General features: G+C 52.4%; 1 protein-coding gene across 2 annotated transcripts in view; it reads right to left on the bottom strand.

Annotated features, from left to right (window-relative positions):
* Positions 1–5,246: 5,246 nt before the first annotated feature.
* Positions 5,247–22,788, bottom strand: part of MIB2 (MIB E3 ubiquitin protein ligase 2) — a 58,150-nt gene continuing 40,608 nt past the window's right edge. The window contains exons 11-18 of one of the 2 annotated variants that reach the window (XM_061568159.1): positions 22,130–22,286; positions 21,627–21,781; positions 20,192–20,318; positions 18,457–18,759; positions 17,455–17,642; positions 16,241–16,572; positions 15,741–15,806; positions 5,247–14,791 (exon numbers count right to left, since the gene is read on the bottom strand). In XM_061568159.1, the coding sequence (XP_061424143.1) occupies positions 14,418–14,791; positions 15,741–15,806; positions 16,241–16,572; positions 17,455–17,642; positions 18,457–18,759; positions 20,192–20,318; positions 21,627–21,781; positions 22,130–22,286 (1,702 nt within the window). In that variant the 3' untranslated portion in view covers positions 5,247–14,417. The remainder of the gene's footprint in view (positions 14,792–15,740; positions 15,807–16,240; positions 16,573–17,454; positions 17,643–18,456; positions 18,760–20,191; positions 20,319–21,626; positions 21,782–22,129; positions 22,287–22,788) is intronic. The other variant, XM_061568160.1, reaches the window with a different exon arrangement.

The raw sequence follows: 22,788 nt of genomic DNA, 5'->3' as shown, positions 1-22,788 counted from the left end.
GGCCGATGAAGGAAGTGTAGGCTGTGAAGAGCAGGGGACCTAGCACAGAGCCCTGGGGAACCCCGCATAATGATTTTGTTTCAGGCGATGTGGACATGCCCACCCTGACTGAAGATTGCCGGTCAGAAACGTACGAAACTATCCACTTAAGTGCTGAGCCACATATACCAAAGTCGGATTTCAGGAGGGAAGTAAGGAGCGAATGGTTGATGGTGTCGAAGGCTGACGAAATGTCCAGACTTACAAGTGCAACAGCGGAGCCGGAATCAATGATCGTTAAAATGTCATCGAGCACTCTAGTGAGTGCTGTTTCTGTGGAGTCGTTTTGATGGTAAGCTGACTGGAAGCAGCAGTAGTTTGCGAAGGAGGTGATGTGTGGTTTTAGCTGGGCAAGGGCTAGTTGTTCAAGGAGTTTAGAGAGGTTCGAGAGATTAGTAATGGGACGATAACTAGATGGGTTATCCGGGTCGAGACTGGGTTTCTTTAACTAGGGAGAAACCGGGCCAGATTTGAGGTTGGACGGAAAACACCCCATAGAGAATGAGGCATTTGCAATGTTCCTGGTCATGATGGCGAGTTCCGGGGCACATTGCTTGAACAAGGAACCTGGGAGCACGTCGAGTGGGGATAACTTCAATTGAAGTGATTCAATTAAAGAGAAAACGTATTTTGTAGACACCGGCTTTAGTGTAGTTAGAAGAGTGTCTGGGCGAGTGCTTACAATTTCAGTTAACTTGAGCGGGGTACAATGGTGCGATGTGCGAGTAGACGTTCACGAGTTTGCGACGGTGATGAGCTTGTTGGTGAAGTAAGTATTAAAAGAGGTGGCAAGTTTCAGTGAGGCAAGGGGATCGCTAAGGTGAGGGACCATGGTGCTACCAGGATGTAGAAGATCTTTGAGGGTTTTCCATAGAATGCGTGGTTTTCCGGTTGCTTTTTTGATGCGTTCCTCAATGTAGGAGGAACGTGAGACTAGAATCAGTTTGTTAGTTTTCCTGCAGGCGACTCTGTAAGCAAGTCGATCAGCAGGTGTCTACCCGCGGGATGCGATACTTTCAAGGCGCTTCTTGGTTCGCTTAGTAATGATGGCGTCTCTTGAAAGCCAGTGAGTGTCGTGGGAAGACTCCCTAGCGGTTCGTGATTTTAACAGAGCCAATTTGTCCAGCACCGCCCTCATGTCAGCTTCTAGTTGGAGAGCGCAGACGGTTGGATCAGATGATGGGGATAACATTGAAGGCAAATTTGCAAGGAGGTGGCGTAAAGCAGAAAACTCGATACCCTTGAAATTACGCGAGTTGCGGGTGAATTTGATGGTGATTGGCTTGTGTCTTGCCTCACGGCAGATGTGGAGCGTACGTTCACAGGAAGTTCCTGTTTTTTTATGCAAATTTTGGTCACGTGACCAGGAAGTCACGATGTTAGATTTTCAGTGAACCACGCGGGCATCGGCCATCTTGCTCATAATTCAAGATGGCGGCACGCATCGCATCTCAGTGAGACCACAGCCGCACTTGTCCATTGTGGGAGCTTAAGAAGCATTGTCTATAAGTTTGTTTATATTCCTATAATATTGGCAATGCTGTTGTAATATTGGAATGACCGTTATAGTGATGTAAATGCCTTTATGGTGCCGTTAAGTTGTTGTAGTAAATACGAGGCCTAGTTAGTAACAAAGCCTGCGACTTTCCTTATTGTGGATGTTACTTGTGATTTAGTAGGTCGACTCAGACTTGTGCCTATGTTGCGATCCTGAGAGTAAAGATGACGAAGTATCTCATCCACACTTTAGTGTTATGTGTAATGCTGTACATTTGGGATGCAGTGGGATGAATACACGATGTGCCTGTATGCAACGCACCGGCTTGTGCTCTTGTCTAGCTGTTCAGTGGTAATGTAGGGGCCTGGTCCGTCCAGGATCTATTGTTATCTAAGACAATGTTCTGATGCTGTGGTGTTCATTGCGTTGGTGTTTCCGGATTATAACAGATGCTGTATCTGTTTTCTCACCAGTTTTACCTTGTTACAATCAATAAATGACGATTGGAGTTGGACGTTCATCCTGGCTCCGAGGGCTTATTGAACGCAAGGGTATCTACTCGACTAGCGGTGCAACGCAGCGCACAGCGAGGCCGAGATAGCTTGGGAATTTGGAGGGAAAAAAGTATGAGGCAGTGGTCGGAGTAACCAGTTTGGAGAACTCCCTGTGCAGTGATGCGTCGATGCTGGTCAGGTTCCAGAACCAGGTCGAGCATGCTCTCAACATTTGTCGAGGAAGCTTTGGTGGGGCCTGAGTTTGTGATGACCAGGTTATGGCAGGCCAAAGTTGACTCAAAGCGACTATTGATGGAGGCTGGGGTATTGCCGGGGCAATTAAAGTACTGCAGGTAAGTAGTTTTCAGTTTTAAAGGCATAGTTTAACAAGACAACACTTGCCACCATCCTTCAAACTCATTGGTGAAAAAGAGCAAAGTTTTTGTTTAAATTATAATATAATGTTCATGCGAGAGCTGGGGGCTTATGGGACTCCGGGGTCCCGCCATAAAGTTCATATAACTTACCCCATTAAGTGCTGTTAACACCACGCACGACCGCCTTTGTCTCCAGAGTGGCGATGTTTACAAATCGCAGCAGGTACTCATTTGAGGCTGAATCGACTTAGGAGAGGCCCATGACCGTTTCAGATAATCGTCACTGGCGTTGGCCATGAGCGGGAATCGAACTCGGGTCACTGGGCACGTAGTGCAGCGTGCTATCCATGACTTACCACTCGCACACATATACACTGGCACACACCACATTCACACGCTTGGAGGAAGACCAGCACTAACTATGGTACCAATGGACATTGATGTTAGCAGTGGTTGGGGGATCAAACTCAAGTGGTTATGGTCATGGTACAGTGTGCTAACCCCTGTGCCACGACCGTATCAGCACCGGATGGAAATTCCACTGATACAGCCATAAAGAACTTCTAGAACTACGTGGTCAAAACGATGTTAAACAATGTGGGAGCCAGAGGGCATCCCTGTTGCACCCAAAGGTGAACAGGAAATGGCTCGGACGCCCAGCCAAGCAACTTTACCCGGGCCTGCCCACTGTCATGAAGGTCCTTAGTGACTCTGAGCAGAGGGTCAAATGATTCCAAAAGCACGAAGAATATTTCAAAGCCCTGGCCCCTTGATGGTATCGTAGGTCTCGACCAGGTCAATAAAGCAGAGCTGAAGGTACGATTGAAATTCCCTACACCTGTATGTTGAACGTCTTTCGCACCATACGCAGCCAACCTCTGCTGTAGCAGACATGGTATATCTGTGCAGGACTGCCCCGGTTTCAAACCATATCGGGGCTCCACAAGCCTCTCAAAGCATGCTGCCTAGCAAGGCGATGTTGCATTATCCTTGCCAGCACTTTTCCTGGCACGCCGAGATTCCAAAGAACACAGGATGAGATGTTACTATCCTTTGTGCAAGCACTTCCAAGAGTTCATGAACAGTGAGCCTGGTGAAATTTGGGGAGCGCATCGTCAGTAGTGAACCTTTGGTTCCTAGCAGGGGCGGTTTCTTCATTAGGGCGATTGGGCAACGCACCACCAATGTCATTCAACCACAGTCACGCTAGCCGTCACTGTGCCTCTGGATATAGTCCAATCAGCGTCATGCTACGTTCTGTGGAGTACCGCCTCTTTTTGGGCGATTTCCCTCCAGCTGAGAATCGCCCCGAGTGGTCCCATAGACTTACATTCAAAGATGTTTTTTTTCGAACGGGGGCGCTGCAATGCATTCTCTATGGCTTCCGGGAGGGCTCGCCCTAACGTGCTTACGTCATCATACGTGCTTACGTCATCATACGTAAGCACGTTTCATCCAACAATATTTGTCGCCACCTAGTGGAATCTTTAATAAAAGAAACTTGAGTGGTTTGTTTTAATAGTGAGTATAGAAACAAACAAGATGTATTGTAAGAGTCACTTTATTTTTCATTAATATTAAAGAAGTGAAGTTGCCTTTACATGCTTAAGCTGTTAATTTATCCATTGCATGGGTGGACCTTATCCTTATCAATCATCCAGACATTTGCCCCCCCCCCCCCCCCCGAGAGATTTTGCAGGAGCCGCCACTGGTTCCTAGGGTGTTTCGGCCTTTCATACTATACACCCTCCCCAAAGGCGGCCAGCGACAGGGTGATCAATCCTACGCTTGCGTCCCATTCCCAATTAGTCATAGGAGTTGCCTTGTTGTTGATAGCCAACATCTCATGGGACTATGCATGGCAGGGGTGTCCTCCTCCCTGAGTCAAGCATTGTTGACTGTATACCTCCTGCAGTCTGATAGTTGTTGCAATAAATGTCATCTACCATCCACCTCACCCCCATCCCCCCAAGAGCATCCTTCCAATCCTGCAGAATCCATCCCGTGGTCCAAAAAGTCGTCACCACCCTTCCTCGCTTGAGAGGTCATCTCTCTCGCTTTCAGCAGTCTCTGGGGATGTTGTTTGGTGGCCGCTTTGATGATGGCGGTGACGAAAAATGCGCTAAGTTATGCGGCACCGGATCGATGGTTTGCAGCGCGATTTCTGTTTCGGCCTGGAGGACCAACCAGTTCACCTTCCAGGACGTTCCAGCGAGCAGCTGGCTTGGATGTGATCATCAAAATTTGAAGCCCGATGCGGACGATTGCTGGTCGTCGTTGGCTTCTGGGGAATGGTTGCGAGGATTTTCCTCGTTGCGGACAGCGGGAGGCCATGGTGGTCTTTGAACACAAAGCAGGTCTGGATTGTACACTCCTGCCCTGCCCCCGTTTCCATTCAGCAGAGTGGAAACTGCCTTCCCTGTTCAGGGTAGAGCGAAATATTGGACATCATGCCAAACACACGGGTAACAACCCGAAAACACGAATCTGCTGGCGCTGCACTCAGTTGCTCTCTCTCCATCTTTCATTTACGATGAAGCGCAACCATTAGACCGGATCGTTGACCCACGTGCACGATGGAGGAGGGCAGGCGACCTCGACGAGCGTGAGAGCGGCACCCAGAGGTTGGTGACACAAGGAAGAGCCTCCTAAAAGGACAGGCATCGGCTTTACAACAACAATAACAGGGTATCGCAGGCAGAGGCCACGATAACCTCTTAACCTTGACAAGAAGCCCAGACAACCTGAGGGTCACAAGATGACAAAGGTATTGTGTAGTATTGTTTTAATCAGACTGAAAGGTGCGACGGTCACACGCCACCCCACCCCACCCCCCCTCGTATCAACAGCCACGACCTCCACCCCCGACCCCTACCCCCAAACCAAGGAATGGTACAATATGCATGTTCAAGTCCTTGCTATAATAATTCATATTCATAAGGGTTTTCACAGTTCGGTCAGGTGGCGTGTTCAATGCGTTTGACTCCCAAAGTGAAGGTCGTGGGTTAAATTCCCAACATTATTCGGGGGGCGGCAGGTGGTGAACTTCATCCAGCAGTGGATTGCCAAACGGCAGAAAATTAGAATTAGTGCAGCATTAATGAATACAAGTGTCACCATTTTGTCGGAAGGAAATAATTTGTTGTCACTGCGGATACATTTCTACTGCTCATCACCATGAGAATGTGGAATTTCTACCACTGGCTCAGGGATGCAAGTACAGGTTAGCGCTGGGTCAACGTGGGTAGAGGAAATGGGTCATTCGGTCAAACTACAGGCTGTTAAAGGTCATCAGCCTCCAAAAAATAAACAAGTAAACAATGCGATTCGGGCCATACCATTCCACTTGCATAGCGGTGGGGGTCGGGCTAATGGGTAAAGACGCTGTACCCCTTCAAACGTTTCAGGCCTCTCGCCTTAAAAGACGCAAACAAAAGTACATACTCTGCTCTTCGATGGTAACTTCACACCGAGGCCGTCCTTGGCTGCCCCACACACGAGTTTAAAGTCATTCCTTAACAACAAAAGGAGCCAAATAGAACGGTCCATATTTGTCTTTGGGTCCGGCCCACCTTTGCGGTTCGGAGCTTTTCCGCCAAACCTCCTCGTCATAGACGCTCCACGACCCGACGACGACTGTCTCGCTCTTACAGGGACATTTATCTACGGCGTGCCATTCGTGTCGATCGAAATTTTCTCCCGATTACGGCACCACATCTCCTCCACCATGGCTCAAGACCTTTCACGACCGAATTCAAACATCAACAACATCAATCAACGCGGCGCCAACAACCTCCGTTGAGCGCGGCAATCTTGTCGGGTGGTCAGAGGGGTTTACGGGAACGTTTGGCATTATTCACCGAACATCAGCACGTGGCCAAACCACAAATATTTAACAAAGACCTTAAACAGACTTTTGCGCGTCACCGAAACGCCCCATGGCAGCGACGTCACCAGAGGGTCAATTTAAAGTATTTTTCTTATTACGATTATTATTCTCCTTACCAATGAGTATTCATATCGGCATCGGGACAGACAAGTTACAGACTATATACGATTTGATGAGATAATACCTGTTAGGGATGTGTCTTCATTGCATTAGGACATGACAATGACGGTTTTTATATATATAAGTATACTTTCTTTTTTTATTCAACAATCCCAATGTGTTCTAAGCACTACGTAATCTCATTCGTTTCAAACAATGAACACTGTGCAACATTTAATATGAGTAAGCTGTTTTGTGTATGTGTGTGTGGCGGCTGCCGAGAGAAAAATCCAGAAAAAAAAATAGATATTTGAAAATGTACAATGCACATCTTACACGACGAATCTGGAAAAATACTTGCGCCCTCTTCCATTACACGAGTTCCTTTGTAAGCGCAACGCGACCGTTTCATTCAGAACCGATTCCTCGTGTTGGCACAAACTGCTTGGCTTGTATGTACCGTACGACTGCATTGCAGGTTGACTGTGGGACGTCAACAGGGGGTGGCGGTCACTGGGTGTGCAAACCAGTGACACAATAGTGGCCATTTGGTGGGGGGGGAAAGGTAGAAATGGTAGCCATTTTGTGGCAATAGGGAAAAAGGCCATTTTGTGGCAATAGACAAAGAATGGCCATTTTGTGGCAATAGAGAAACAAGAGCACCCATTTTGTGGAAAGCAGGAGACAATTGCAGCCATTAAGTGAGGGGGGGGGGGGAAGTCCGCTTTGGTTAGAGTGGGGGAAAAGTAAGATTCGGAGGTGATTTGATGGAGACGGATAGAAACGGCCGGCCATATTTTGACGGTAAAGAGCGGGGAAACGATGGTGACGTTTGCAAAAAAAAATGGGTAGAAGACAGCCGTGATTTGTATGAAAGTAATTGGGAAAATGGCAAGCGTTTGGTAAATACGAGAAATGAAGGACGGACGGCTGCCATGAAATTTGTGCCAACACGGGAGCGGCATGCCCTGCATCGGGGGGCGAGTCGAGGATAAAAGCCACCAATGGACAATGGGTACCTGCCAATGGTTAAGAACAGCAAGTAGGTCTTCATAACATGCTTTGATCGCGGGGTGGTAAGCATTGTAGTGGGTGTTCTCTCGCATGTGTGGGCTTTTCTCCGCGCACTCCCAAATAGAACAAAAACAATCCGAAATAATTCTCTAAACCTCCGAGGCAGAAGTATCGAGACAGATTTTCTGGGTAAATAAAACATCTCATAGTAATAAAACATCTCATCCTTTATTTAACCATGAAGTGAAAGCCCTCGGAAATGCACTCTGCCGATTACTATTCACCTTATCCTTTGTGACTAGCGTTTGTAATTCAACCACATAATGGACCACTGATATCCATTACTTATTACATGTTTTAAAGTAATTTCAAGAACCAGGTGAAAACTCATTCGAATTGATACTTGTTTTTATTTAACTGACATAGCCGACTTAACCAGGTGAGAGCCATCGAAATTCAGGAAGACATTCAGATGGACACACACACGTGCACATATCTATACCAAGATAAAGACAAAGCCTGGCGTACATTGAACAGCGGTGGGTGTGACCAGCACCATGCCCAGGTGTAAATATCTATGGGACCTTTATGCCAGTATCCAAAATAATGAAAAATAATTGTTTTTACCCAGATGTCTTTGTCTCCCCCATTGTAAACTTCACGCAGCACACACACTATTTTGCATTCACAAATCTGCTCTGACAGACACACACACACTTTAACACGTAGACTTTCGCGGCCAATATTATTAATAAAGGTTTTTGGGTTAGATCACGTTATTTATAAGACACACACTATATATACACACAAAACAAATGCAGGAAACACCCCCATTGTTTAGCCATATAGATCATAGCGGCCAATGCGTAGAGAGCACTTATTAAGGTCCAGGGCCACATCACACAAGGGGGTGGTGTGGCCAGGGAAGACAAAAGACAAAGGTCCCCTGTATAGCCTGTAACAGACTGTTGGTGCAAGTGCTGTTAAGCGAGCACCGACGAAGGCTGACACGGCACACGGGGGGGTGGGTGGTCAACACCGAGTGGTGATGTTTACACACCAGGTACTCATTTGAAGCTGAGTTAACCTAGGGGAGGCCCAGAACTGGTTCAGATAATCTTCACTGATGTTGGTGGCCGTCAGCGGGACCCGAACCTGGGTCTCGAGGTTCGTAGCGCAGCGCACTAACCGCTACACTACCGCTCCCCACACACACTCGTAACCTCAAAGGAACGAGTACACATACACACACGGTCTGTTGTGTCTCTTATAATCACCTGCATCTTGCTAAGTGAGAGTTGTGACCTGGACAATCTGAGGGATGACATCCCCTGCACTCAGTGCATTGGAACCTTGATGAGCCACCATCCATTACACCGGCATTGACACTTTGACTGCTTTGACACACACACGAGCGCACGCGTGCGCTCGTGTACGTGCGCACCTACAAACATAAAGATTCTGCCAAGTACCACCCACCGCACCACGTAGAGCACTAACAGATTGCTGGGGCAGCTGCCATTAGCGAGCACCTATGAAGGCCATGCACAGCAAATAACGTTTAAATGTGATTCGGTTCACGGCACTCGGCAAAATGTGTTCGAGGGTTGCCAGTGGCCCCATGGGTGCAGAGGCTGGAAACCTCGTCTAGCCAACAACCTCCAAGCAGCCTGCACCACTCTCCGAAACCTTGTGTCTCCCCAGTGCTCAGATTCTTTCACACCGCACCAGGTGCTCATTTCAAATTTGAGACTGAGTCGACCTATGAGAAGCCCCAGGACTGGTTCAGATATTTTGTAACTGATGTTGACCCGTCAGCAGAAACAGAACGAGTGCACTAACCGCTGCACCGTTCATCCACACCGTTCATCTACACCACACACACACTCACACATATACATACATAGACCCCCCCCCCCCCCCGTATAGCCTTAACAGACTGTTGGGGCAAGTGCTGTTAGTGAGCACCTACGAAGGCCGAAGCGGTGGGTGGCCAGCACCATGCCCAGCCGCCTTTGTCTCCCAAGTGGCAATGTTTTTACGCACCGCACCAGGTACTCATTTGAGGCGGAATCGACCTAGAGGAGGCCCAGGACCGATTCAGATAATCATTACTGGTGTTGACCGTGAGCGAGAATCGTACTTGGGCCGACGGATTTATAGCGTGGTGTGCTAAACATTGCACGAACGCGTCCCATAACATATACACACATACAAAGACCCCCCCGTATAGCCTTAACAGACTGTAGGGGCAAGTGCTATTAGCGAGCAGCACCTATGAAGGCCGACACGGCACACGAGGGGCTGGGTGCCCAGCACCACGCGCGGCCGCCTTTGTCTCCCCAGTAGCGATGTTTACACACCGTACCAGGTACTCATTTGAGGTTGAGCCGATACACGTACACACACACAAACTCGCACACGCATATCCACTCGGACACCTGCACACGAATTTGACGGTAGTTTCACCGTTGTTTTTGTTGTTGTTGCAATGTTATTTGGTTCACGGCGTTCCGCAAAATGTGCGCGAGGGATGTCTGTAGCCCGCGTGTTGCAGAGAAGCCGGGAACCCCTTCCCCTCTCGCCTACACCCCTCCAAGCTAGCAAAGGGACATGGCCACACACGGCCACATCATTCACACTGAGCAACCAGTCGAACCCGGCTCGGTTGCAACCCAGAGATCACTGTTCGTCTCGGCTGCCTGCTCCCCCCTCGCCCCCCCACAACCCCCCCCCCGTCCCCCCCTCCGTCCCCTCAACCCACCCGGCGCCGTGTGATTTATTCGGTAATCTCCGAGACGTATCGGTGCCTCTGCAGCCAGTTTTTCCATCTCGTTACTGCCCGAGCGTCACCATCGGTTCTCAATTCTCGATTAGTTTTTTTTTGTTTTGGTCCGAGACGACGGACAGCGAGCCTGAGACTAAGATGATGGGAAGTAGGGAAGATGGATCTTGAACAGAGAACTTCTAGAATGAAGAGGTGTGGAGGGGAGGAAGAATATAGGGAGCAATTGGGACAAAATTAGGGGAGACGGATGGATATGATGTCGCCAATACATATCCCGGAACGGCGTTCAGGATTGTTCTGACTGAAATTAACGACTGATTATCATAACACATCCTCTCCCTCCTGTCTCTGCCCGCGTGCCGCCCCGTGTCTCATCTCCCACATGGCCACCGCACGGCCGTGTAAAACTTCCATCAATAAAGCCGCCGCCGCTGCCACGGGCACCGTGAATGATTCAGCGGAGCAAGGCGAAGCGCTTCAGACAATGACTGCAGTCACCACCTCCACACGTCGCAGTGATTTTACTCGCTCGCTCGCGCCATTGCTCGCTCGTTCACTCATTCAACGGAACACAGTCTGTGTCGCACACTTTTGGACACCTATTGTCTCTTTACATTATTAGTACACTAGCCACCCTATATCTAGTCGATGTTTCTGTAGCTTATTTTGCAATTGTGCTGTGATCAGTCGAATATATTCAGTAATTTTTGCCAAAAATAACGATAGTTATATAAAAGTCAACATCAAATAAATACAGCAATGAAAAGGACAACAATGCTTCATAGCTATACGGTTATTTGAATCATTATTTTAGTGACCCGGGTCACTCTCACACACGAGTCTCATCCTGGCCTCGCGAAATCTCACCCGATTAGACAAACTTCACTTTCCTGTCGGTTTGCCTGCCCATCTGTCTGTAACATGGGGTCTAGATAACTTTGGGAAAGATGATTAAAGACAAACTAACCTCGAGTATAAAGTTACGTTACTCTCAAACGTTGTACCTGTGCCACAATGCAAGAAGGGGAGTAGAGTAACGGACGGTATCAAGAGAAAGAATGGGAAGGGGATGCCGGGATGGAAGTCCTCAGGATGGACAAAGAGGAGGGCACGGCTCAAGATATGAACCAGAGAAAAAGGAGTGCTGGGCAGGAAGGGGAGGAGGTTGAGGTAATGACCGGACCAAGATGCGAGACCGAAGTGAGCTGCACGGAGCAGTGTCTGTTGTCGTAATGGGCGGGGAAAGATTCAAAGTGGGATGGGCACACACAAATCATATGATTTGTGAGAGGCTTGAGGCGATTGAGATATATACGGTATAGATGATTGAAAACAGGACACACAAATCCTTGGTTCTTTCGGTAAAGTCATGTAGAAGGGAAATAATAATATATATATAATCATCATCAGGTGTGAAATCCACAGCAAGAAAATTTTATTGCTGTGGATTTCACACCTGCTGATGATTGCTTGTGTTGCAGTCGAAACGTCGTGAGAATTTTATTGTTTTATATTTTTATTATTTCCCTTCTACGTGACTTTACCGAAAGAACCAAGAATATGAATCCCTGCAGTCACGAAAGCTTTAAATCAAAAAAGGACACACGTTCATCAAATGCGAGCCCAAACCCCAGAGACACAACGTGCCAGGGGTTTGCGTCACCCATAGGCTGTGCTGCTCCCAGATAAAGGGTGCAGCACGCTTCCCCTTCAGTGCTGCATTCAAGGGGGGAGATTTAAGTGCCTTGTATACCGGGCCACAGATCTCCCCATGGGCTCTCACCTGGCGAAGTAAAGGTATGTCTGTTAAACTTCTCTTGCACCAAAAGTAGTCAACTGCGCTAATCGAAGGTGATGTGCTGAGGAGGCAGGTTGTACCCAGGTCTCCCCATGGGCTCTCACCTGGCGAAGTAAAGGTGGTGTGTGCTCGCTAGGCATGTTGTGACACATCGATCCACCATCCAAAATCGACTCTGACCGTTCACAACACACGATTACAACTACGACGAATCGGCACGTTCTGTTCACGTGACAACCCTTACTAGATAGCTGTGTCGGGTGATGGCGGGTTTTAACGACACATTTATACATTTACGCGATCTAACCCAGAAACCTCTATTATGGCCACACATCTTGGAAGAGCTGGGAGTTACCTACACTTCACCCCACCACACGCGACCTGCTGATCGACCGCCTGCCGTGGACTCATCTACACACTGCTGGGTGGACAGAGCGTGGAGGGATTTGATCAACTAGGCCCCCAGTTGTTTCAACTGCCGCGTTCGAACCTGCAAAGCACCGGATTATTATGCTAACCATTGCACCATCCGCCGCGGTAGATTTCCCTGTAACTGTGTAGGTATTAAACCGGGGTGGTAAACCTGGCCCAGCGGTAACACGTTTTCCGCTTGTCGCCGAGGTTTGCGGTTCGAGTGCGGCAGGCCGCCCTGGTTAACACCGTGTGGGGTATTATAGGCGTAGAAATAAAACTGCGTGCCGGCCGCTTCCCAGTGGATATCTAGAGGTCCCGCGGCGTCATTGGGAATGGGTGGGGCCACTTGTGTGCCGGCATCGCGGTCCCAAGCTTGCCGAATTTGGAAGATTACACCGCAGATTACTCCGCTGGGATCGCACGTACGCACACACATCCACATGAGCAGCTGAAGCAACATCGCACCCCCCCCTACCCTCGCGAAACTACGGCAGGCCGTGTCCACCAAACATAGCGATGGCGCCTTCCTCCGCGACAACCGCCCTGCGCTATTAAGGACAGCGCCAATGCCAAAAATGAACCAAATATATTAAATTGTCAACAAGACCAAATAAAATAAAAAACGGTAATTTCCCGAACGGAAGCACGACCTGGAGTCGTGAGCTGTGATCGGACACCGTGTCTCGATCGTCACCACATGCCCAGCCACCTCCCTCCCGCACGCGCACGGCAATTGTCTTGAGTGCATTCCGGGGGCTCCTGGGTTTTCAAATAAAATTCAATCAAACGTAATAAATAAATAAATATTTGCTTCACCCACACTGGCGATCATCAGCACCACGTGGCGCAGCTACCCTACTCCGGCACACTATTGCTGAGGTTTTTTTTAAACTCCCACAGATGCTGTGCAGCCTAAATATATATTTGTATGTATTTATATGTTATAATATTTCGGGTTTTCCCTGCCTCAGATGGCATGGCGTATGGAGAGGCGCATTCATCCGACACACGGGGGACACGGAGAAATTGGGACACGTGGACGATGTGAGACATGGGGACATGTGACAATGTGGGACACGGGGACATGTGACAATGTGACACATGGGGACATGTGACAATGTGGGACACGCGAACACGTGACCATCCTGGAACACACGACCTGAGACACGGGGGATACCGGGTCACGTGACGTGGGCACACAAGACATCTGACCACAAGGACACACACGGAGTTCGGTGGGACACGGGACGACACATGGGAAGAAACAGCAATCGGGACATTGCAGTGGGGAACAAACACACTGCAAGCACACACGGTGAAGACACGGTTCATACAGAACACTCAGTGAAGGCACTGAACACACTGGCAATGAAGACACTGAGCACACAGCACCACCTTTTCACCGGCACAACTGAGCCGAGGCCGTCGCGTGCCGAGACGAGCCACCCTGGCAACAGCTCAGGAAGCACCGGGTTTGTTTTTTTCCACTGCAGGAGCCGAGCCGTGCTGCTGAGGTCACGCGAAATGAACGCGCAACGCTCGAGCGTAACGACTGACGCAAAGTTATGACGACAAATAAAAACCTCGCTCCTTGGCCCTGCTGAGCCCCCCCCCCCCCGAGTCAGATTCAGAGGTCTTGCAAAGCCAGAGTTTCACAGTCGGGCTTTGCGGCAGGGCAAATGACCAGTGGGAAACCACCCAGTACTGAGGGCCCTGGGCTGGCTTGGATCAGATGTTCCGGTGGAAAAGGTGTATTGGTGAATACACTTTACATAGGACACTTAGTGACAAAGTCACTGTCATGTACACAGGAGACTCATTGAAGACACTTACAGTGAAGACACTCATAGTCACAAGGGGACTCCGTAAACACAACACTTACATGTACAGAACACTCCGTGAAGAAACTCCTTACACACACTTCACACACCGCACACTCACACATTTCACACCACACCAAACCACACGCGCACGCCTCCACACCCATTACCACCTCCCCCCACCTCCTCACACGTACATGTGAATGCGCTTTTGTATGACCTGCCGGCACAGCGGGCACTGCGCCAGGCCCGGTGCGCAGGCCCCGCACGCACCGTGCCCGCACAGGAAGACGATGTCGCGGATCTGGTCCATGCACACGGGGCACGTGAGCCGGCTCTCCATGTCGCGACACCGCCGCACCAGCTCCGCCACCTCCTCCGCGCCTGCGCCGCCGCTGGCGCCGGGGTCGCCCACCACCGGCAATGCCGCTGACGGGGCGGGGGTGGAAGTGCCATCCCCGCCCCCCACCATCAGCGGTAGCCCCGAAGAGGACGGCGAGAGCGACGATGACGGCGTCGGCGTCGTCTGAAGAGACGCGATGTCGAGCTCCGTGCCGTCTGCTTGGAACAGAGGACAAACGGACGGATGGACAGACGGATGGATTGGACAGTCAGACAAACGGATGGATGGGCAGATGGACGATGGGATGGATGAACCGACAAGTTACATGGACAAATGGATGGATGGGTGGATAGTCGGAAAAATTGAAACACGGACAGACAAATGGACGGATGGATAAATGGATAAACGTAAGGATGGATGACTGGACGGACAGACAGTTGCATGGACAAATGGATAGAGGGACAGTGAAACAAACGAACAGTTGTTCAAGATAGGCCGTACCCATTTGAAAAAAAGCTTTCCAGGACAAATGAATGCTGGAAAGCATTACATAAGGTTTAGGTGTTTAAAAAACAAGTTGTATATGGCGTCGTTCGTGCCACCTGCATCTCACAAGGAACTGCATTCGAGCAGGAAGGCAGCAGCCAGGCGGTGAGCCGACTATTGCAGCGGTTGCCCAAGCTCTGCAGTCCACTATGCATCAAGATGTTCTCAAGCAATTAAGGCTCATTCATACATGTGGGAGGAAACTGTAGCCATGTGAGCAAGGGGGCAACACTCTATCCCACACAGAAGGGTCACATGATGATAAGTCCGCACTTTGCCACACTGCCTTCTCCTGGTATGGATACTCCTCGACGCCCACCCACGGGAAGGGAGTTGTTGTGACATTGAGCGATCCGCCAACCATCACTGCTTCCATAATGCCGGGTTACACGTGCACACCAGCGCGTGCGCCAATGCCGCCAACGCGTACGCACGACTTTTTCCTTGCTCGTTTGAAACAAATAAACCAAACATTCTCTTTCTCGCACATTCTATTCCATTCGTGCTGCTGTCGGGCATCGTGATCAGAGAGACGCGATGGGGAAGCTCCCACTGGGATCTCGAGCAGGGAGCAGTGCACCACCCTAAGCGGTGGAGGAGTGTAGAGATGTCACCACTGACCTGATCGCAACTTCTTGACGATGGTCACTTGGCACGAAATGCATTTCTTCATCTTCACTGTGCACTCTGTAAGGGTGAGTGCGGTGGGGGGGGGGGAAGAGCGGGAGTCAGGTTAATGTGGTAAGAACAAAGATCCCCCATGTAGCCTTAACAGACTGGTGGAGCAAGTGCTGTTAGCGAGCACACACCCACACACAGGTGAACGAATGAGTGAGCGAGTGAGTAAACAAACAAGTGAACGAGCGAGCAAGTGAGTGAACAGATGAGAGAACACTTAATCGAGCGAGTGAATGACCGAGCGAATATGTGACTGATAACGAAGTGAGCAAACTAATTAATTCATGAAGGAGCAAGCAAGCGAGCAGGGAAGTGAAGCAGCAGGCAACAGGGAAACATCGTGAACAGACGAGTGAACAAATAAGCGAGCATATGAACAAACGAGCGGGCAAGCGAGTTAGGGGAGCAGCACGGCCTCAACCGCGATGTTGCTGCTGCCGCACCTTCGCACGCGACGCTGTGCTCGCACGGCAAGAAGCGCACCAGCGGCGCCACCTCGTTGCACACCAGGCACTCGGCGTGCTCCACCACCGCCATCGCCGCCATCGCCGCCGCCACCACAACCGTCGCCGGGGGCTGCTGGGGCGACGGCGCCACCATGGCCAGGTTGGTGATGGTGTTGGTCGGGTTGGGAGGGGGCGCGCGGCGCGGGCTGGGTGCGTGGGTCCCGGCGAGACACTGCAGCGGCGGCCCCGCCGACGGCCCCGCCGAAGGCCCCGCCGAGGGCCCCGCGCCGCTACCGACGAGCGTGACCTCCCGCCGAGCCTGCTGGGCCCTGTGGGAGAGACGAGCCGCGTGACTGTGCCAGTAGTGGTCTTTGTGTGTGTCTGTGTGTGTCTGTGTGTGTCTGTGTGTGTCTGTGTGTGTGTGTGTCTGTGTGTGTCTGTGTGTGCGTGTGTCTGTGTGTGTGTGTCTGTGTGTGCATCTGTGTGTGTCTGTGTGTGCATGTGTCTGTGAGTCTGTGTGTGCGTGTGTGTCTGTGTGTGCACGTGTGTGCGTGTGTGTCTGTGTGCATGTGTGTCTGTGTGTGCGTGTCTGTATGTCTGTGTGTCTGTGTGTGTCTGTGTGTCTGTGTGTGCGTGTGTCTGTGTGTGTCTGTATGTCTGTGTGTCTGTGTGTGTCTGTGTGTCTGTGTGTGTCTGTGTGTCTGTGTGTCTGTGTGTGTCTGTGTGTGCGTGTGTCTGTGGGTGCGTGTGTCTGCGGGTCTGTGTGTGCGTGTGTCTGTGTGTGCGTGTGTCTGTGTGTGCGTGTGTCTGTATGTCTGTGTGCGTGTGTGCGTGTGTCTGTGTGTGTGTCTGTGTGTGCGTGTGTCTGTGTGTGCGTGTGTCTGTGTGTGCGTGTGTCTGTGTTGTGTCTTTTGTGTGTGTGCCTTTTTCTTTGTGCTTAAGGCGGCCGGGCGTGGCGCTGGCCACCCACCCCCTTTGTGTGCCACAGTGCCGATCTTCATCGGTGCTGCTCGCTAACAGCACTTGCCCCTACAGCCTGTTGTCTTTGTGTGTGTCCGTGTGTCTTTGTGCTTAAAGCGTCTGGGAGTGGTGCTGGCCGCCTACTTGCCCCAAAAGTATGTAAAGGCTACACACGGGGATATTTGTTTTTGTGTGTGTCTGTGCATCTTTGTCTTTAAAGGCTACACGGGGGGGGCGGGGGGGGGGGACACCTTCGCCCATCGCACCAGTCAGCGAAGTCCTTGAGCAGCTGCGCCAGGCGGGGGTCGTGCACGAGGTCGAGCGGCGCCTTCCCGCGCACGTTGGGCAGCGCGATGTCGGCGCCCTCCTGCGCCAGGAAGCAGGCGATGGCAGCGCCCGTCGTCGGGTCCGTGGGGCCCAGCAGCCCCGTGCTCTTCAGCTGCACACAGGGACGGGAGATCCCCCACAACGCTGTAGCCGGGCATTGTTAGCGAACGCCTGTTAAGGCTGGCGCTGCGCACGGACGTGGCGATGCGGTTGAACGCCACGCTCGGCCACCTTTGTCTTCCCACTGCTGGAGGTTACACACGGCACCGAGCACTCATTTGTTGAACTGCTTTCCCTCCGTACGTAGCCAAGCAGGCAAATCGGAGGTGCGGGCTAGGGGAGAGGGTGGCCCCAGGACCGGTTCAGACATTCGTCACCGACGTTGGCTGAGAGCAAGACTCGAACTCGGGTCGCGCCGGGTTCGCAGCGTGGTGCGCTATCCCTTCCCATGCCCCGCACCTCCAACGAACACGGCTGGGCTACGTACGGTGCGATAGAAGTTCAACGTACAACAACAAAAACAAAGATTCCCCGTATCGCCTCAACAGACTGTTGGGGCAAGTGCTGTTAGCGAGCACCTATGAAGGCCGGCATGGCACACGAGGGAGGAAGTGGCCAGTACCACCACCAACCGCCTTTGCTTCCCCGGTGGCGATGTTTACATACCGAACTAGGTACTTATTTGAGGCTGAGTCTACCTAGGGGAAGCTCAGGACCGGTTTAGTTATTCGTCACTGATGTTGGCCATGAGCGGGAATTTAACTTGGGTCGCCAGGTTTGTAGCGCAGCACGCTAACCGCTACGCTACCGCTCCCGACAACAACAAACACGTGCGCACACACGCACATGTACATTGCACAAGCACTAGCGTATGCGCGAGGAAACTCCACGGATCCCCGCAAGTCACCGTCTCCCCAGCGGCTCACCCGGTTGACGAGCGAGTCGTTGGCGGCGCGAGCCGAAGACTGGGCGCACTGCCCAGCGCCGGCCGCACCGGCGGCACCGCCACTGCCCGACCCTCCAGCGACTCCGACGACCCCTGCGGGCACCACGGCCACATGCGTGCGGCCCAGCGCGAGGTGCAGCGCCGTGTCACCGTCCTCATCACGCGCGTTCACGTCGCAGCGCTCCGCCACCAGCAGCTGCACCAGCTCGACGTGGCCCTGCAGCACGGCGAGCAGCAGCGGCGTCTGCGCCCGGTTCGTCCGCACGTCCACGTCGCACTGGCCCTGGGCGCGCCGCGGCGGGGGAGGGAACGGGGTGGGGTTCGAGACGGTGTGAGCGCGGGCGGAGCCGTTGGTGCCACCGCCGCCACCGCCGTGGAACCTCGTCGCAACATAACGCGTTCTACGCACCCCCCCCCACCCCCGCCAGATCCCCCAGCTCCTGTGCAGGAGACAAGCGGCGACCTCCAAGATCTGCCCTGACCGTATCCATCCTGACCTTAGATAGACTCAGAGACCCACAAACTCGCACAGAGACCCACAGACTCACACAAAGACCCATAGACTCACGTGAAGACCCACATAGAGACCCACAGACTCACACAAAGACCCATAGACACACACAAAGAGACCCACAGACTCACATAGAGACCCACAAACGTACATTGAGCACCACAGATTTATATATAGATCACAGACTCACATAGAGAACCACAAACTCACATATAGAGCCACAGACTCACAGACACCCACAGACTTACAGAGACCCACATACTCACACAGAGGACCACAGACTCACATAGAGACTCACCGACTCATATAGAGACCCACAGGCTCACAGAAACCTACAAACTCACATATAGACACACAAACTTACACAGAGACCCACAGATTCACACAGAAACCCACAGACTTACAAAGAGGCCCACAGACTCACATAGAGACCCACTGACTCACAGAGACCCGATAGGTCTGTCCTAACAGCATCCCCACAATCTGGTCGTCAGTATTTTCTTTCCCTCGGTCGCCAGACTCGTGGAGACCGCTTGAATGTCCAATCTCGGTAAATCGGCTCTCACCCATCCTGCACGCACGTCTCACGCAGCGCTGCCGCGATTGTGCACACGCACGTATGGATGTTGAACTTCTTTCACACCGTACGTAGCCAACCGTGCTAAATGCAAGTGAGGTTGCCAAGCCTTATCTCCAACACTTACCACCCCTGCCCCATTCTCTGCTGCACGTCTGCACTGCTCATCCTATCTTGCCAAGATATTCCTCACATCTGTCTCAGACACCTGCGGTCAAAGGCTTGCTCTTCTTTTTTCTACAGTAATAATAATTTAAAGTTATAAAGCGCCCTTAAACAATCGTTCTCAGAGCGCTAATCCAGAGTCGTACAGATGGAGGAAGTGGAAGGTTCACAGTGGCCGTGTCAGAGACACCAAGCCGGCACAAACTGCCACTAGAGTCCTGCATCACGGCCAGGAATCGAACCCGCATGACACTTTGGCAATAGGCCACGCCAAGGGATCGTGGGGGTTGTCCACCCACCCCATGATGCCTGGGGCTGGGTGTCTCTCTTTCTCGCCGAATGATTCACAATGGCCGTGTCGGCTGACACTCGGCCGGCACCAAGCTCACACCCGCCGAGGTCGTGTGACGGCCAGAATATCGAAGCTGCGTCATTGAGGAGGCACGCGGAGGGGCAACCCACCTCTGCAACGAGGAGGCGGGCGACCTCTTGATGGTTGTTGAGGGCGGCGAGGTGTATGGGGGCGAAGCCGTCATCCTTCTTGACATCCACCAGCTGCCGCGCGCGACCCAGGATCTTGTGCGTGGCTCTGTGGTGCGCGGAGGGTCGGAGGGTCTCAAGTTGAGAACTCAAGAGACCAGGTTGTACGAGTGGCATGGCTCGAACGTCAGGGTCAGCAGTCAGGGTCACAAGACGTGCGTGCCACCTATGTGCAGACGCTCACCCAATCACACCCGCTAACACACAAAGACCAAGATCCCCCGTATAACCTGTTGGGGCAAGCGGTGTTAGGGTGCACCTATGAAGGCCGGAAAGGCACATGAGGGGGTGGGTGGCCAGCACCGCATCCAGCCACCTTTGTCTCCCCAGTGCTGGTGTTGACACACCGCACCAAGTGCTCATTTAAGGCTTAGTCGACCTAGGAGAGACCCAGAACTGGTTCAAATATTCGTCAATTGTGTTGACCGTGAGCGGGGATCGAATCGGGTTACCGGGTTCGTAGCACAGCACGCTAACCGCTGCACTACCGCTCCCTACAAAGACAAAGAACCCTGTAAAGCCTTAACATACTGTTGGAGCAGATGCTGTTAGCGAGCAGCTATGAAGGCCGGAACGGCACACGAGGGGGTGGGTGGCCAGCACCACGCCCGGCCGCCTTTGTTTCCCTAGTGGCGATGTTTACTATACACCGCACCAGGTCCTCATTTGAGGTTGAGTCGACCGAGGGAAAGCCCAGGACCGGTTAAAATTATCTTCACTGGTGTTGGCCGCGAGCGGGAATTGAACTCGGTTCGCTGGGTTCACAGCGCAGCGCGCTTATCGCTACACTACTGCTCCCCACACACACACTCACACACGCACGCACACAACAACCGCCATTCGCCACTAAGTGCCAGTGACGTCACATCACTTGTGCCAGAATATGTGCACGTTAAGGCCCGCTGGCAGGAGGTCACGGGACAGACCCAGATGCCATGGGTTGACTGACTGAAATGACTGGCCGATGTACCACCTGTGCCCCCGACTGTGTCAATTTGCTGCGTTGTAGCCGCCTGGCACTCGTTGTGAGCACCGTTCCTATGCTCTCTGTTGTTGCTGGAGGGCGACTGCCCCAAACTGCCCAGTAGCGTCATTCATGGGAATGCGGGCTACATGACCCAGCCAACACAGCCCTGCCTGCCAGAGAAACTCACTTCGTGTGGAGTGACAGACCACGTAGCGTCCACACAGCAGCGTTACATAGGCAATGAAAAGGTAATGCTGCTTGACTGATTCGGAATGAGACCTTTGCTGCCCAGGTATGGACAGTGTGCTCATAACATTCGCACGCACAAATACACGCACGCACACAAACGCACTCATGTTCACACACGCACTCCCTCACTCGTCAACTCACATGGCACTGCCCTTAAGTGCCGCCTGGTGGAGCAAGTTGAAGCCGCGGCGGTTGCGCAGAGAGAAGTCAGCGATGGGCACGGCGCTCAGCTGCTCCACCACGTCACGGTGGTCGCGCGAGATCGCCTCGTGCAGCGGTGTGTCGCCGTCCACGTCCTGGCCGCACCACCGCCGGCGGGTGACAGAGGGGGGGGGGGGGGGGCATGGGATCACGAAAGGAGTGAGGGGAAGAGGCGTGGGTGGCACAGTGTAGGGACGTAAGGGGCATGGGTGAGAATTTGGACAAGGGGCCAAACCCATAGCTCCATTCACGTTTGCGTCCGTTTGTCTTTCTATTCGCTCGTGTTTCCTGTTCGTCTCTCCACCTGTCTGTCTCCATTCATCCACCTGTGTATCTGTCCGTCTCTATTCATTCGTCTGTTCACTAACCAGTCCGTCCGTGTGCGTCTGTCAGGTCTGTCCACGTAGCTGCGCGCATCTGTCTTGGGGGTCCTTGCCACTCACCTGCGCGTTGACGTCGGCTCGGTGAGCCAGCAGGGCCATCACCACGTCCGTGTGCCCGATGCTCGCCGCCACGTGCAGTGCGGTGGTGCTCGCTTTGTTGGCCGCGTCCACGTTCGCACCGGCGCCCAGCAGCGCCGTCGCCGCCGCCGCGCGGTTGCTGCGTGGGGGTGAAGGGGAAGGTCATTAACAAGCGCCCACTGAGGCCGGCACCACACGACACGCCACGACACGAGTGTTGTCCTGGCAAGGCCAAACCCAAGCCACGTCGCCACTGCGTGGCGGTCGGCATAGTATCGGACTCAACTCGGACACGCAGTGAACCGTCAGCTCCTTCCCTGATCTGTCCTGCCCACTTTGACATAGCCCTGCCCACTCGGTCACCAGCACCGCCCACTTTGACGTAGCCCTGCCCACTCGGTCACCAGCACCGCCCACTTTGACGTAGCCCTGCCCACTCGGCCACCAGCACCGCCCACTTTGACGTAGCCCTGCCCACTCGGTCGCCAGCATCGCCCACTTTGACGTAGCCCTGCCCACTCGGTCACCAGCACCGCCCACTTTGACGTAGCCCTGCCCACTCGGTCGCCAGCATCGCCCACTTTGACGTAGCCCTGCCCACTCGGTCGCCAGTACCACCCACTGCTCAGGTAGCCCTGCCC

This window comes from Lethenteron reissneri, chromosome 40, assembly GCF_015708825.2.
Source record: "Lethenteron reissneri isolate LAM-NWPU_2019-01 chromosome 40, ASM1570882v1, whole genome shotgun sequence".
In the NCBI taxonomy this organism is placed as follows: domain Eukaryota; kingdom Metazoa; phylum Chordata; class Hyperoartia; order Petromyzontiformes; family Petromyzontidae; genus Lethenteron; species Lethenteron reissneri.
Note: the sequence above shows the minus strand (reverse complement) of the source record. Positions and strands in the feature narration are given on the sequence as shown.